This window comes from Giraffa tippelskirchi, chromosome 4, assembly GCF_054371585.1.
Source record: "Giraffa tippelskirchi isolate mGirTip1 chromosome 4, T2T-mGirTip1v1.2.pri, whole genome shotgun sequence".
NCBI classification, from domain to species: Eukaryota; Metazoa; Chordata; class Mammalia; order Artiodactyla; family Giraffidae; genus Giraffa; species Giraffa tippelskirchi.
The window spans coordinates 128,294,562-128,309,374 of NC_137278.1; the positions used below are offsets into that span (position 1 = coordinate 128,294,562).

General features: G+C 43.4%; 1 protein-coding gene and 1 pseudogene across 4 annotated transcripts; both read right to left on the reverse strand.

The window, feature by feature from the left end:
- Positions 1-474: 474 nt before the first annotated feature.
- PRR13 (proline rich 13) lies at positions 475-3,738 on the reverse strand. Of its 4 annotated transcripts, none has more exons than XM_081596109.1 (4): positions 3,696-3,738; positions 2,999-3,037; positions 2,290-2,654; positions 475-982 (listed from the first exon to the last, which is right to left on the reverse strand). In XM_081596109.1, exons 2-4 carry the CDS (start codon positions 3,015-3,017, stop codon positions 944-946), a joined length of 423 nt encoding a protein of 140 aa, XP_081452235.1. In that variant the 5' UTR covers positions 3,018-3,037; positions 3,696-3,738; the 3' UTR covers positions 475-943. The 4 variants fall into 4 exon arrangements, with proteins under 4 accessions (XP_081452235.1, XP_081452234.1, XP_081452236.1 ...); XM_081596108.1 differs by having other exon boundaries at positions 3,642-3,738; XM_081596110.1 differs by having other exon boundaries at positions 2,999-3,036; positions 3,620-3,738.
- Positions 3,739-8,972: 5,234 nt separating this feature from the next.
- Positions 8,973-9,900, reverse strand: LOC145547185 (3-hydroxyisobutyrate dehydrogenase, mitochondrial-like; annotated as a pseudogene).
- Positions 9,901-14,813: the final 4,913 nt, after the last annotated feature.

The window sequence follows — 14,813 nt, forward strand, 5'->3', positions numbered from 1 at the left end:
CACGACCATCTGCTTCATTAGCTCTCAAAGGCCATGAAGGGCAGAGACTTGTGTTATTCTAAATCTTTGTACCTTCAGCATCAGAACACAGTATTTCCTCAATAAACACTTTCCAAGGAACTAATCTAGCCCCACTGGGATACCTGTGATTCCCAACCATGCTGTGGAGCTTTAGACTCTGTTCCTAAGCACATGCCTTTCCCAGCTCCTCTCTACCATCCACTTGATAAATCTATTCTTTCATTTTTTTCTAGGGCAGCAGAACTAGTAGAAGGTGCTAGGCCCAACCAAGGTAATGATACAGGTGAATAGAGACCAGGACAAACAGCTTTATTTGGACTGAGAGTTGGAGAGTGAGAGGGCCTGAGACAGCATACTGAGTGAGAGAATAGGGAATAGTTTTCAAAATGGCAGTCAGAGCTCATCAACCAAATGGACTCCACTTGTCAACAGCCTTACAGTGAGCGCAATCAATAAGAGGCCTGCTGGGAAATGTTTATTTGCCACTAAATCACCCAAGCATGCTACAATTACAAGAAAGGCGCAGGTCGTTTTTCTTTTCCATAATTCAATGTCCACAGCATCTCCTCAATCGTAAGTATTACAAAAGAAAGTAAAAAAAAAAAAAATCACATTTTACAGATCTTAGACTTGTCTTAAGCATTTAGCTCAAATCTTACCATCTTCAAAAAACAGTTCTCCTGTCAAACTCATCAGCTAAAAGTTCTATCCAAGCAGTGAGAAGATGGCCTTTGCTAGCCCATGACAATTCTTTTCCGATTTGTCCTAGCTAGTTAGTGCTGAACAGCAGAATGAGGCTTAGACTGCAGGGGTGGGGGTGAAGGGGTAGCAAGAGTTAATTTCCCCCAGTACAAGATGACATCTGAAGCTTGATGGGAGAGCTGAACTGGAGAGACTTGAGGGAAGGGTCCAGGCCCTGTATTCAGTCAGAGTCACTGCTGGAAGAGGAGGAGGAGGAATGCTGCAAGGGGAAAGGGGAAAGGGAAAAGGATACGTCAGATCCAAATGACTTTTGTTACTTCATGGGATTCTCTGGTGCCCTATACCTCCACCCCAGTGCCCTTTGCTTTCTAAGAAGGTCAGGAATCTTTAACTTGACAGTCCCTTAAACAGCAAAAGCAAGGGTTTCCTTCAGCAGTGAGCATACAGGAATGGATGAAACCATCCTAAATCATTGCGCAGAATTTAACATACTGCATTTGGAGAAAGTTTCCAATTTTCTTTACCTGAACCAATGCCTAGGCAAGGAATAAATTATAGGCACTAGAGTAGAATTGTACAAGGAAACAGCTGCTCCCTTATAGTATTTATTAGCTGCATGGACATTCCTAGTGGCTATGAGACTAAGAAAAGTGAGTAGAATCAGTAGCTGTGTGCATCTATCTCCACTTTTTCCTAAGTCCCAACTGGGAGAAAGGGAAGGTGGGAGAGGAGGCTGGGAGAGTCCTAGTCAAGGTTCTTTACACGTATACTCCCATTAAAACTATCATCAAAAACATTTTTGAGTGTCTCCATTCAAGCTCACCTTTCCTTCTCCTTAGACTTCTACCAAAGATGGACAACTAGAATTAGCATCCAAAGCCATAAGGCAAATAAATAATGGGCAGAAAAATGTAAATTAAGGCCTTCTCAAGATCGGGGTTGGTTCACTCCTTCCAGGGTTGTCCTGAGAGCTACTTTTACCCTTGTTAATGAACAATCCTCTGGAGTGAAGATATTTAGCCTTGGGGCTGAGCATGAAACTCAGGTTTTATTAGAGGCTCAGAGTCACTGACTGCTCTCGTCCTCAGTTTCCCTACTGAATAGGACAATGGGGCCCAGGTAACTAACACAACACCCTGAGAACACTGAAGGAGAGAAAGAAACTCCAGGACCTAGGGCCAGATCATTATGAGTTATTATATAAGACTTTGCTTTGTCAAAGGACTGACTCTATTACTTGATATTTGACCACCTCAGTGGGTGTGTCCAACTTGCTAAAACAAGCAGGGGGTGGGGGTGGGGTGGGGAGTTCTGGGAAGAGAAAGGCAAACTAGAAAGACTTTTGATGCCGACATCCATTCTGAGGCTCAGCCTAGCACCCCCCAGATAGAAGGCCTAATAAGCCTAATAAATTTTTTAAGATGATCAGATTCTTCCCAGTGGGAATCCTTTACAAAGTCACTGTCCCACATCCTTAGACTTCAACCCCCGATTCCTTGCCCTCCCCTGCCTCCTTAGTCCCTTTGAAGGGGCACCCTTTCCCAGCCAGGCTCCAGGGGCACTTACCTTGCCATGCTTATGGTGTTTCTGCTTCTTTTTATGAGCTTTCTTCATTTTTTTGTGCACCTTCTTGTCAATCACTATTCCTGGTCCTACTATACCAGGAACCAGTGGATTCACAGGACACATGCCAGGGCCAGGTGGTGGGTATGGAGGGGGGTAGGGACCTGAGGGCTGGCACCCTGGATATCCTGGCTGTGGCACAGGATGACAGGGCCCACCAGGGGGAAAGGCTGGATTCCCCTGGGGTGCTCCTGGGGGAGTGGGAAAGGGGCCTGGAGGAAAGGGAGGGTTGGCAGGTGGTGGATGGGCAGGATTGCAACCCCCAGGATACCCAGCGTTAGGGGGGTGTGGAAATGGTCCTGGCTGCCCTGGTGGAAGAAACAAAGAATAAATTAAGATTACAACTGCCCAGAGCCTCTGACAACAAACAACAACAAAAAGAATCACTCAATAGTTAAAGGCAAATGGGGAGGTGAGGAAAGAGAATGAAGGGAAGGGGAGGCAAACTTACAGAAGAGAGAGAAAAGGGAAGGTCCTGGCAAGACGGGGAAGAAACAGAGACAGTGAACTCCAGGGAAAGACGAGAGGATGGGTCAGCGACTAAGGACTTTGCTTTTGCGGGTTAGTAGACAGGAGGAGAACACAGAAAGCTCCTGTTGTGGCCCATCTGAAAAGGGGTTGGGGCAAGAGAAGCAATCCCCCAGACACCTACCGGCATTGGGATTCCACATGTTCAGATGTTTCCTTAAGCCTGAGGAGAAAGAGATGAAGGCAAACAGCTGATGGCCCAGAAGTGTGGCGGGGAGGGGGCGGGAGGCGGTTAGAGACCAAGCCCCAAGCCCAAGTCCAACGACTCCGGCTTCACTCTGTGCAGTCCGTCAGAGAACTTGCACGACCTCCACGGAAGAAATGTTTCTTTCCACCCATTCCTTCGCCTCCAATACCTAATTCTATCCCTAGTTCCCTAGCCACAGGAACCTAGCTCCCAGAGCCCCTCCACCTTCCACTAGCTCTGGCCGCGGCAGGAGACTTCTAACTCCTTGGGAAAGAGGCTGAGTCCGCGAATCTCCCTAAACCTAAACTTCCTATAAACTCAACTGCCTTTCCGTGACCGAGTCCGGAAGACTTTAACCACCCAGAGGCTGCGGAAAGACCTTAAACACTTAACCGCTCCCGGCGGAGAGTGAGGGGGACAAGACCCCCACCCCAGGCTACGAGAAGGACCTGACTTGAGGCGAAAGGAGGTCGGAGAATCAGGAAAGATCCTCAAATGCTTACGTAGTAGACACACCCCCTCCCCCCATTCAAAAGGGCAAATAGAGATCCTGACTTCCAGCTGCGAAGGGACTCCTCACCCAGCAATGGAGAAAGAAGGAAACTGGGGTATCTAGATGTCCGGTGACTCTTACACCACTGCCTGGGCGGACTCGCCCTTCTTAGCCTCCCGTGCCTGGTGACCCTCCCACCGTAGGGTTCAGCATCCGCCTCTGCTACCGTCTAATTGGTAATATGTGTTCCTTCTGCATTAGGATTGGAGAACGTACTCGTCAATCACTCCATTCCCCTCTAGGCTAGAAGGCAATGGTTGCAGTAGGGGCGGAGCCAAGGGCTTCTGGGAGAGGCGGGTGCAAAAGGGCCAGCCGGAAATCCCTGTGGGTGGGGCTCAGAGAAACAGGCTAGGAGAGGGCTGGGGCAGTTTCAGGGCGAGGTCCCCAAGTGCCTAGAGGCAATTTGACCCTTGACTTCTGAGCTGTTAGTCTAGTGGGTGTGACACCCTTCCAATATGAGTTTACGTTCAAGTTGTGAACTTTGGAAGATGTGAATGTGCGTGTGTTCACGTGTGCAGTTAGGTAAGTTGGTTCACGTGTCTGGCGTACATTGTCATATGCAGCTTGCCCTCTGTCTCCTATTGCTGACGAATCCCTCCGCTCTACCCTCTGCCACCTCTTCTCCCTCCTCCAGTCAGTAATTTTTCTTCCCTGTTCTCTTGATGCCAGCTCCTGTATATCAGCTGTTGTACTACTGTATGCCAGCTATTACCACTACTGTATGCCAGCTGTACTGTACTACTGTAATTTTCAAAGTACTTTAAGATTAAATTTATTTTCCTTATTTTTTGTATGTATTATTTGTGTGAAAAGTATTATAAACCTATTACAGTACAGAGACGTCACTCTGCTGATCAAAGTCCCCTATGGTCAAAGCTATGGTTTTTCCAATAGTCATGTATGGATGTGAGAGTTGGACCATAAAGAAGGCTGAAGGCTGATGTTTTCCAATTGTGGTATTAGAGAAGACTCTTGAGAGTCCTTGGACTGCAAAGAGATCAAACCAGTAAATCCTAAAGGAAATCAACCTTGAATATTCATTGAAAGGACTGATGCTAAAGCTGAAATACTGTGGCCACCTGATGCAAAGAGCTGACTCATTGGAAGACACCCTGATGCCGGGAAAGATTGAAGGCAGGAGGAGAAGGGGATGACAGAGGACGAGATGTTGGATGGCATCACCGACTCAATGGACATGAGTTTGAGCAAACTCCGGGAGATAGTGAAGGACAGGGAAGCCTGGTGTGCTGCAGTCTATGGAGTCACAAAGAGTTGGACGTGACTTAGCAACTGAAGAACAACATATAGCCTATTGTGTTAGCCTATATAGCCAAAGTTAGTTAGGTACCTAGGCTAACTTTGTTGAACTTAAAAACAAATTAGACTTATGAACACACACTTGGAATGGAACTCATTCTTACATAGAGGACTTACTGTACTGTGATGTGTTGTACAGATATACATACATACGCAGAGGGCTTAAGGAATGGCAGGGAGCTGCTGTCACCCATAGCCTCCATATTTGCCGCTGCCCTCTTAGCCCCCATAGGAACCAAAGAAACATTCTTGGGGGAAATATAGATGTCTAATCTCTCCTAGGGTTCCCGATCTCAATTTCATATATCTGCCATCTGGCAAATTGTATAAACCAGAAACCAATAAAGTCATCTTTAATGGCTCTCTCCACATTACTCCCATTCCCCTCCAACATCAGGAAGGGTCTGTTTTGTTTCCCAAGTAAATCTGGAATCCCTACACTTCTCTCCATCTTCTCTGCTCCCAGCCTACCATCATCTCTTGACTGCTGCAATGGCGTCATTTTTTTTTTAGTAACCCACTTAACAAGCTTGATTTAATAAACATATGTAGAACCATTCACCCAAAGTAAAAACTACTTATCCCTCTTAATCGTACGTAAAACATTTATAAAAATTGGTCTCAACGAATGTAATTCAAACTTCAGAGAATTGTGTAATACATATTGTATTCTTTGACCACAGTGTTAAATATAAATACAAATGAAACTGAGCGGGGCCCTGTGGAGCCTTCCCGTGTCCCCGTGAAGGCCCCACAAGCCTTTTCCTGGTCCCCTTTTCTTGTTTGTAGGAAAACGGATTCAACTTCCTAGCATGTGTGCTAAATCACTTCTGTCATGTCCAACTAACTGAGCCCCTATGGACTGTAGCCCTCCAGGCTCCTCTGTCCATGCGATTCTCCAGGCAAGAATACTGGAGTGAGTTGCTGGGCCCTCCTCCAGGGAATCTTCCCAACCCAGGGATCAAACCTGCATCTCTTATGCCTCCTGCAATGGCTGGCGAGTTCTTTACCACTAGTGCCACCTGGGAAGCCCTCAGCTTCCTAGACCCTCCCCAAATTCCAAAGGGCAGATTGAAATAGTTAACTAATCAGGGAAGAGAGAGAATGCAGAACCAAAGGAGGAACTGTCAAAAAACAATAGTGCAGTCATAAAGCAGAGCCCTGGTTTCTCCTCAAGGGAAAAACGACAATTGATTTTTCAGTTTTTCTGTGGGAAATAAGCCCCCCAACAGGTAAAGAATGATAACTTTCTTCTGAGCACAACATTCCTGCAATACCATCCTGTTACCTCACCACCAACCACAGAAGAAAGTCATGTGCCCTGCAGGCCTAGCCCCCAGTTTTGCTTATAAAAACTCCTCTCCAAAAACTATCACAAATTTTGGGTTTTTTGAACACTAACCACCAATTCTGGCTCAGTTCAGCAACATACCTTTTGTTCCAAACTTCAATGTTCTGGTTTGTTTGGCTTTCACTGTGTGTTGGACACATGAGCTTGTGTGCATTCAACAAAACAAACATATATTTGGAAGTTAAAAAAGCAAAAGTCTTCCAAATAACTCTGAGTCAGAGAATAAAATAGTATGGAAATGAAATACTTTGAACCAAACCATAATGAAAATATTACATCCCCAGTTTGTGAGGTACAAAAATATGAAGATATATCTTATGCTGAGTTTATCATCTTGAACTAAAATTGATAGATTTTTAATTTTTTAATTAAAAGTTTTTGCTATATATTTTATTGAGATACACTTGACATACAATACTATGTTTTGCATAACCGTAGTACATTTTGATATATTTTTATATCAGGCTTGTACTAAGTATTTAAGATGAATTGGAACTTTTTTTAAAGGCAATTTATATCTGACTTTTTTCTTTCTTGAAAGATCATTGAGTTTGAAAGAAATTATGGATATGTCTATATGGGCATGATTCCTCTTAGAATTTATAATTTATTTATTGTATTTTTTGGTTGCGCTGGGTCTTTGTTGCTGCGCATGGGTTTTCTCTAGTTGTGGCAAGCAAAGGCTAGTCTTCACTGTGGTGCACGGGCTTCTCATTGCAGTGGCTTCTGTTGTGGAGCACAGGCTCTAGACACACAGGCTTCAGTAGTTGCAGCATGCGGGCTCAGTAGTTGCGGTGTGTGGGCTTAGTTGCCCTGCAGCATGTGGGGTCTTAGTTCACCGACCAGCGATTGAACTTGGTTCCTCTTCATTGCAAGATGGATTCTTAACTACTGGACCACCAGGGAAATTTGAAAACTATCTCTTATTTAAAGTAGCTTTATTGAAATATAGTTCATATACGATACAATTTACCCATTTAAAGTGTACAGTTCAATAGTTTTTAGCATATCCTGAGCTTGTATAACCATCACCATTATCTAATTTTAGAACACTTTTGGTCCCCCTTAAAATAATTTTATACCCATTAATAGTGAATCCTCATTTGTCTCCTTACCTCTCCTTCATTTTACTCAAGCCCTAAGCAACCACTAATTAATGTTTTGCTATAAATTGTCTTATTCTAAACATTTCATACAAATGGAAAATTGCATAATATGTGACCTATTGTGATTGGCTTCTTTCACTTAGCATAATATTTTCAAGGTTCACTCATGATGTAGTATGAATCTTCATTCCTTTTTATGAAGGAAGTACTGACTAGTATGCCACTCTTTGGCTATACCACATTTAGTTATCCATTCATTAGTTGAAGAACATTTGAATTGTTTTTACATTTTTGCCTATTATGTACATTGGTGCTGTGGACACTCATGGACAAATCTGTGTGACCATATGTTTTCTTTTTATTATCAGCATAGAAATTTACTTGAATTCAAGATTATATGGTTATATTTAGAATAATGTAATAATTATCTAAAGCACGTATCATTCTTGGCTTTGAAAGGATTCTAAAGGTATACTTTTGAAGTCAAAAATATGTAGTAAGAATGTACAAGGAAGCAAATATATAAAAAACAAGCTTGCTAAGTATCGAGAGTTGTTACAAGAGGGACACACCAAGATAAATGTAACAGAGTCCAAATTATATAACATACAGCAAGGCATTCTCTTGCTTTATCAACTCCTAGAAAATAAATCAGTAACCTCAGTAATGCATCATTGCTGACTCAATGGATATGAGTTTGAGCAAACTCTGGGAGAATAGTGAAGGACAGGGAAGCCTGGCCTGCTGCAGTCCATGGGGTCACAAAGAGTCAGATACAACTGAGCGACTGAACAACAACAGTAACGTAAGAATACTACAAAAGGGACAAACTTTCTGAGGGACATAGGTAGTAATTCATTATACTTTCCTTTTTCCTAACTCCTTCCCTCACAGCAATTTCTTTCCTCTAAAATAGGTTTTATTGTACTGAAAAAAATAGGTTTTATTTGTAAATTAATAATTTAATTACAAATTAAATAGTAATTTGTAGTAATTGAAATATGCAACAATTTACTTAAAGATGCTCAGGGATCTTTTATTTTTTTGGTTGTGCTGGGTCTTCGTTCCTGCACTCGGGCTTCCTCTAGTTGCGGTGAGCCGGGGCTACTCTTTGTTGTGGTGTGTGGGCTTCTCATCGTGGTGGCTTCTCTCATCGTGGGGCACAGGCTCTGGGTGCACTGGCTTCAGCAGTTGCAGCACATAGGCTTGGTAGTTGTGGCACATGGGCTTGGTTGCTCCGCAGCATGTGGAATCTTCCCTGAACAGAGATCAAACCCATGTCCCCTGCATTGGCAGGGGGATCCTTATACCACCAGAGAAGTTCTCAAATTTTTGAAAAAGCCAATCAGCTAGTTAGCAAGGGATCATTAGTGGCTTACAGGGAAAAAATTTCAGGTATTACATATTTGCTAAATAGATTTAAAAAAGAATAAGCAGCTAAAAATGGGTGAAAAACATCCCAGGGTTTACTGTGACCTAGACAATTGAAAACAGACAGACCTATTTACTTGCAGGGTGAGCAATAAAGAGGTTCGGAGATAGAGTTTGGTTTCCAACAGTGTCCACTGGCAAAAGTGGACAGACTCAGAATGTCTCCTCTTCTCATAGAAACTGGAACACGAACAAGCAGACTTTCTTTGAGCAGCCCTTTGCACACATCATCCACACAGATCTGATGGACTTGACTGCCCAGAAAGATTGGGGTGTTGGTGCTAACATTAGAGTTTTGTGCTAATCCCAGATCCTTAACCATGAGTGTTGTTCTGAATCCACCCTGATAGTTATTAGGGAAGGGAACTCCTTCAGTCACCCCAGATATGGGATTATAAGCAGCACTTTACCAATACTGTCCTGAGCTCACATTTAGGATTTTGGCCAGTAGTTTTGGGTCAAGTCCTAACCTGATTCCCAGATTCATAGCATCAGCAGTTTCAATCATACCAATAGCTAACAGTATGTTGTAGCAGATCCTCAGAGCCTGCCCAGGCCCATAGGCTCCACAATACAGCACACTGGAGTCCTTGCTCCTCAGCAGCTCTTGGGCAGCAGCAAATTTGTCTGTGACTCCTCTGGTGGCACTAGTGATAAAGAACCCACCTACCAACACTGGAGACATAAGAGACATGGGATTGATCCCTGGGTCAGGAAGATTCCCTGGAGTAAGAAATGGCACCCCACTCCAATATTCTTCCCTGGAGAATCCCCATGGACAGGGGAATCTGGTGGACTACAGTCCACAGGGTCACAAAGAGTAGGACACAGCTGAAGCAACTTAGCACAGCACACCTCCCACCATAAACGTGAGGTTCCCAGACTGAGTAGCTTCCACACCACCAGAAACAGGGGCAACCCTGAAAATTGCTCCCATTTTCTCAACTTCTTTGGCCAAATCTTTCCAAACTATAGGATCAATAGTACTGGAGTCTTTTAATAGTGAGCCTTGCTTTGCTTTTTTTGAAATCCCATTTTCTCCAGAATAAGCTTCTGTTGCATTGATACTGGTGGGCAACATTGTAAATAATTCCATCCTTGCTGGCTACATCTGCTGGAGAAGACACTACCTGTTCACTTGCATCTGGAAATTCTCTGCATGCATCAGGGAACACATCATAAATAACAAGTGGATGGCCATGTCCATGAGATTTTTTTTTTTTTTTTTTGCCATGGGATGCCCCATTTGCCTAGTCCAATGAATCCAGCTGGAGCCATTGATGTAGAACACACCACTGCAAGGCTGGCCCCTGCCAGCGACTCCAGTAGGGAGGCTAGAGGCACTCCACAGAGCTATAGGGAGGCTGCCTTGCTGCCCTAGCTCACCCACTGACTGCAAGGGTGCATGGGGCATGAGCACTGACATATGTTTTCAATTCTATTAGGTATTTACTTGTGAGAGGACTTGCTGGGTCATATGGCAACTCTTTGTTTAACATTTTTGAGGAACTGCCAAATTATTTACCAAAATAGCCACCATTTTCTATCCCCCATAAGGGTTCCAATTTCCCCCCATCTGCACCAACACTTGTTACTGTCTGTCTTTATTGGTATAGACATTCTAGTGCGTATGAAGTGGTGTCTCTTTGACTGTCCTGTCAGCATCCACTCTGGCCCTCTTTCAATTCATTCTCCACATTTCAACCTTGGAAATTTTCTAAAGCCAACTCTGACATCACCCTACTGCTTAAAATTCTTCAGCGGCATTGCATTATCCTTTAGACAAAGGTTGAAACTATTTTCACATGAAAGTATTCATTTTTGTTGAATAGGTAATATGTTAGAAAACCAAAAAGGACCAAGTGGTATAAAGGGAAAAGTCTCTCTTTCACTCCTGTTCTCCATTTACCCAGCCTTTCCAACTCACATGACACACATAACCACAAAATTGGTTTCTTGTATACATTTCCACAGTTTCTTCATTATAACCAAGCAAATGCTTGCCTAATTAACTCCTGCTCATTCATCAGCTCTCAGCTCCAGAATCACTTCTTCAGGGAAGCCTTCTTGATACCCTAGTCAGGTAAACTCCTTTGTTGTAGCCACTAGTAGAACCTTGCCTTTCCTTTAACATATCTATCTCAGCTTATGATCATGCATGAATGAGTAATTACTTTATGTTAGCTTCCTGCATTTGACTGTAAGCTTCTTGAAAGGAAGGACACTTCACAGTTTATAGTTAATAATATTCTGGCCTTGGAGAATGCCATGAACCGTATAGTATGGTCTGTGGGGTCGCAAAGAGTCGGACGCGACTAAACAACTTTCACTCAGGATGATTTTTAATCTCCCTGCAGGACCCTTATAGATTGCCAATATCCTCCATACCTCTCTTCACTTACCTGCTAGTCAGGAAGTTCTTCCTCAGATTGAAACTCAAATTTCTTTTTATTTTTTAACTGCACTGTGCGGCTTGTGGGATTTCAATTATTTTATTTATTTTTGGTTGTGGTGGGTCTTCCTTACTGCATGGGTTTTTCTTTAGTTGTAGGGGCTTGCATGGGGGGCTGCTCTCTAGTTGCGGTGTGCAGGCTTCTCATTGCAGTGGCTTCTCTTATTGCAGAGCACTGGCTCTAGGGCTCCCAGGCTTCAGTAACTGCAGCACATGGGCTTAGTAGTTGGGGTTCCCAGGCTCTAGAACACAGGCTCAATAGTTGTGGTTCCTGGGCTGTTGCTCCGCAGCATGAGGGATCTTCCTGGACCAGGGATTGAACCCATGTCTCCTGCATTAGCAGGCAGATACTTTACCACTGAGCCACCAGGGAAGCCTAGTTTGCAGGATTTTAGTTCTCTGGTCAGGGATCAAACCCATGCTCCCTGCAGTAGAAGTACAGAGTCCTAACCACAGGACCACCAGGGAATTCCCTAAACTCAGATTATTTAAAAAGCATTTAAATAATGCCTTTAAAGCTCATATTGCTTTAAAGCTCATATTTATGAGCTCATATTACTCATTCATTAAGTCTTTAATGATTTACCATGCTTCTGTCATTCATTCATTCAACAAATACTTCTCAAGCTAGCCAGGTACTGGGGATAGAGTGAAAATAAAGGAGAAAAAAATCCTTGCCTTCATAGAGGTAATATCTTGGTGGTAGAGGCAAAATATAAATAAATGTATAATAACATATAAATTATGAAATTTCTATTATTATTATTATTATTATTATGGCTACTGTGTAGTAAAAGAACAAAGTAGAGAGAAATGGTTAAAGTGAAGCAGGGAACCCAGTTAGGAGGTTGCTGCTGTGGTCCAAGAGAGAATGGTGGTGGCCTGGATGGAAGTTGTAGAGATGATGAGGAGGGTCAGACTCTGGGTGGTGGTGGTGGTGTACACGCTAAGTCGTGTCCAACTCTTGCGACCCCATGGACTGTAGCCTGCCAGGTTCCTCTGTCCATGGGATTGTCCAGGCAAGAATACTGGAGTGGGTTGCCATTTCCCTCTCCAGGGGATCTTACCGACACAGGAATCAAACCAGGATCTCCTGCATTGCAGGCAGATTCTTTACTAACTGAGCTACAAAGAAAGCCCCCAGAGTCTGGGTTTTTTTTTTTTAACTGAAGTATAGTTGATTTAGTGGTTTTTTTTTTTTTTTAAGGTAGCGCTTGGCAGGCTTGGACTGGATGTTGAGGTGAAAGGAATAGAGAAATCATAATAAACCCAAGAATATTGAGTAGGAAATAATGGTGTCATTTTCTGAGATGAAGATGGGGGAGGAGCAGATGTAAGTACTTTTGGACAAGGTTAAGTTTAGGAAGCCTATCAGATATCCAACTGGAAATGTTGAGAAGGCAGTTTGGTGCTCAGGAAGAGGTCTTGTCTGAAGAGAAAACAATCCAGAGTTATAGAGGTATCTAAAGGAGCTAGCAAGGTCAGCTAGGGGGCATGGGTAGCCAGAGTAGGAAAAAAGGCCCAGAACTTGAACTCCGGCCTGCCAGTATTTAGAAATTGGCAAGAAAAGTGAGCAAAGGATACAGAAAGGATACAGATTCTCCCCTTTCCCAGTGAGTAAGTGGGAAATCTGAGGAAAAGTGTGAAGAAAGGATTCAAGGAAGAAGCTATCAAATACTTAAATGCTTCTGATAAACTGTGGAGGAGGCAGACTGAGAACTGGCCATTGGATTTTGAAGAATAGTGAATTTTTCAAGAGTGGTTTTAATTACATTCTAGGGATGAAATTTTGCCTGCTACAATTTGAGGAGAGAATGACATATGAGAAGGTAGAGGCAGCAAATAAAAGTGATTCTTCCAAGCAGTGTTAGTAAGCAAGGAAGCAGAGAAATGGAGCAGTAACCAAGAGGATGGGTGGAAAGAAGAGAATGCGTAGTCTGGGAAGGACTTTTTTTTTTTTTTTAGTTCTACCAGTTTATTGCTACCAACCCATCTCCCTCCACCCTCATGCACGCGTGCTCAGTCATGTAACCCCATGGACTGCAGCCCACCAGGCTCCTCTGTCCATGGACTTTTCCAGGCAAGAATACTGGAGTGGGTTGCCATTTCCTTCTCCAGGGAAGGACTTTTTAAGATGGGAGAATTTAAAGCATGTTTCTAAACTGATGGGAATAATCCAGTAGAGAGAAAAATAGAAGGGATAACTGAAGGAGCAAAGTTCCTAAGTGACCAGGAAAAAGGGAGTTCAAGTTTACAGGAGAAAACATTGACCCTAGATAGGACAGTTCACTTAATACAATGTAGTAGTTGAAAGAATGACCCTTTTGTGGGTGTGTGTGTGTAAGGATGTGTTCTCAAACTGTGTGTGTTTGGTGTAATGGTGTGTTCTGACTTCATTGATTTACATGCAGATGCCCAACTTTTCCAACACCACTTGCTGAAGAGACTTTTTCCCATTGTAATGTACTTCCTTTTTTTAATTTAATTAAATTTATTTATTATGGGGTGTTCTGGGTCCTCATTGCTGCACGTGGGCTTTCTCAAGTTGTGGCAAGCAGCAGCTAATCTCTATTTGAGGTTCTCAGGCTTCTCATTGCGGTGGCTTCCCTTGTTGTGGAGCACAGGATCTAGGATGCATGGTCTTCAGTAGTTGTGGCACACAGGCTTAGTTGTTCTGCGGCATGTGGGATCTTCCCAGATCAGGGATCGAAACCGTGTTCCCTGCATTGGCAGGCAGACGCTTAACCACTGGACCACCAGGGAAGCACCAAGAATGAGCTCTTGTTACCTGAAAACTGGGTTCACCTCTTGGTAGGTGTCCAGCCAAAGGACACAACCAAGCCATAGAAGAAGGAAGGATTTATTGCCTGCAGCAAGTAAGAACACTGGGAATCTGTCCCAAAGTAGTGTTTCCCTGAACAGCGAAACTGGGGAAGTTTTAAGCTAAGAGTATATGCATATTCATGAAGGGGTGTGAACAGAAGAGAATTCAGCATAGAAGTGAGGCAAAGGTTGACAGAGTCGAAGCTTTAGTTGGTTGAAGTCATGAGGGTCAGAAAAGGTCAACATCATCAATCCATTCTCCACCTTGGTGGGAGCCGGCAGAACTCAAAGACATGTATCAGATTGTTATGTATACCTCTTGAAGAGGAACTGGGACTCTGTTTTATCCCTGGATTATTGTTTCTTTTTTTAAAAAAATACTTTTTTATTTATTTGGCTGCACCAGTTCTTAATCATGGCATATGGGATCTTTAGCTGTGGCATGTGGGATCTAGTTCCCTGACCAGGGATTGAATCCAGGCCCCCTGCATTAGGAATACAGAGTCTTAGCCACTGGACCTCCAGGGTACTTACCCTGAACTATTGTTTCTTGACTGCTTTTCTTTTATTTCTGCATTCCCTCACTTCCCTTAAGATAATTAAATACTGAGACCTGTTCAAGGACAAGCACTGTGGCCAAGGTTAGATCACAAAATGGCTTAGGCCAAAAATGACTTCTCTTGTGTCAGGAAAGTCATGCTTGGTTCTCTTTCTCCAGG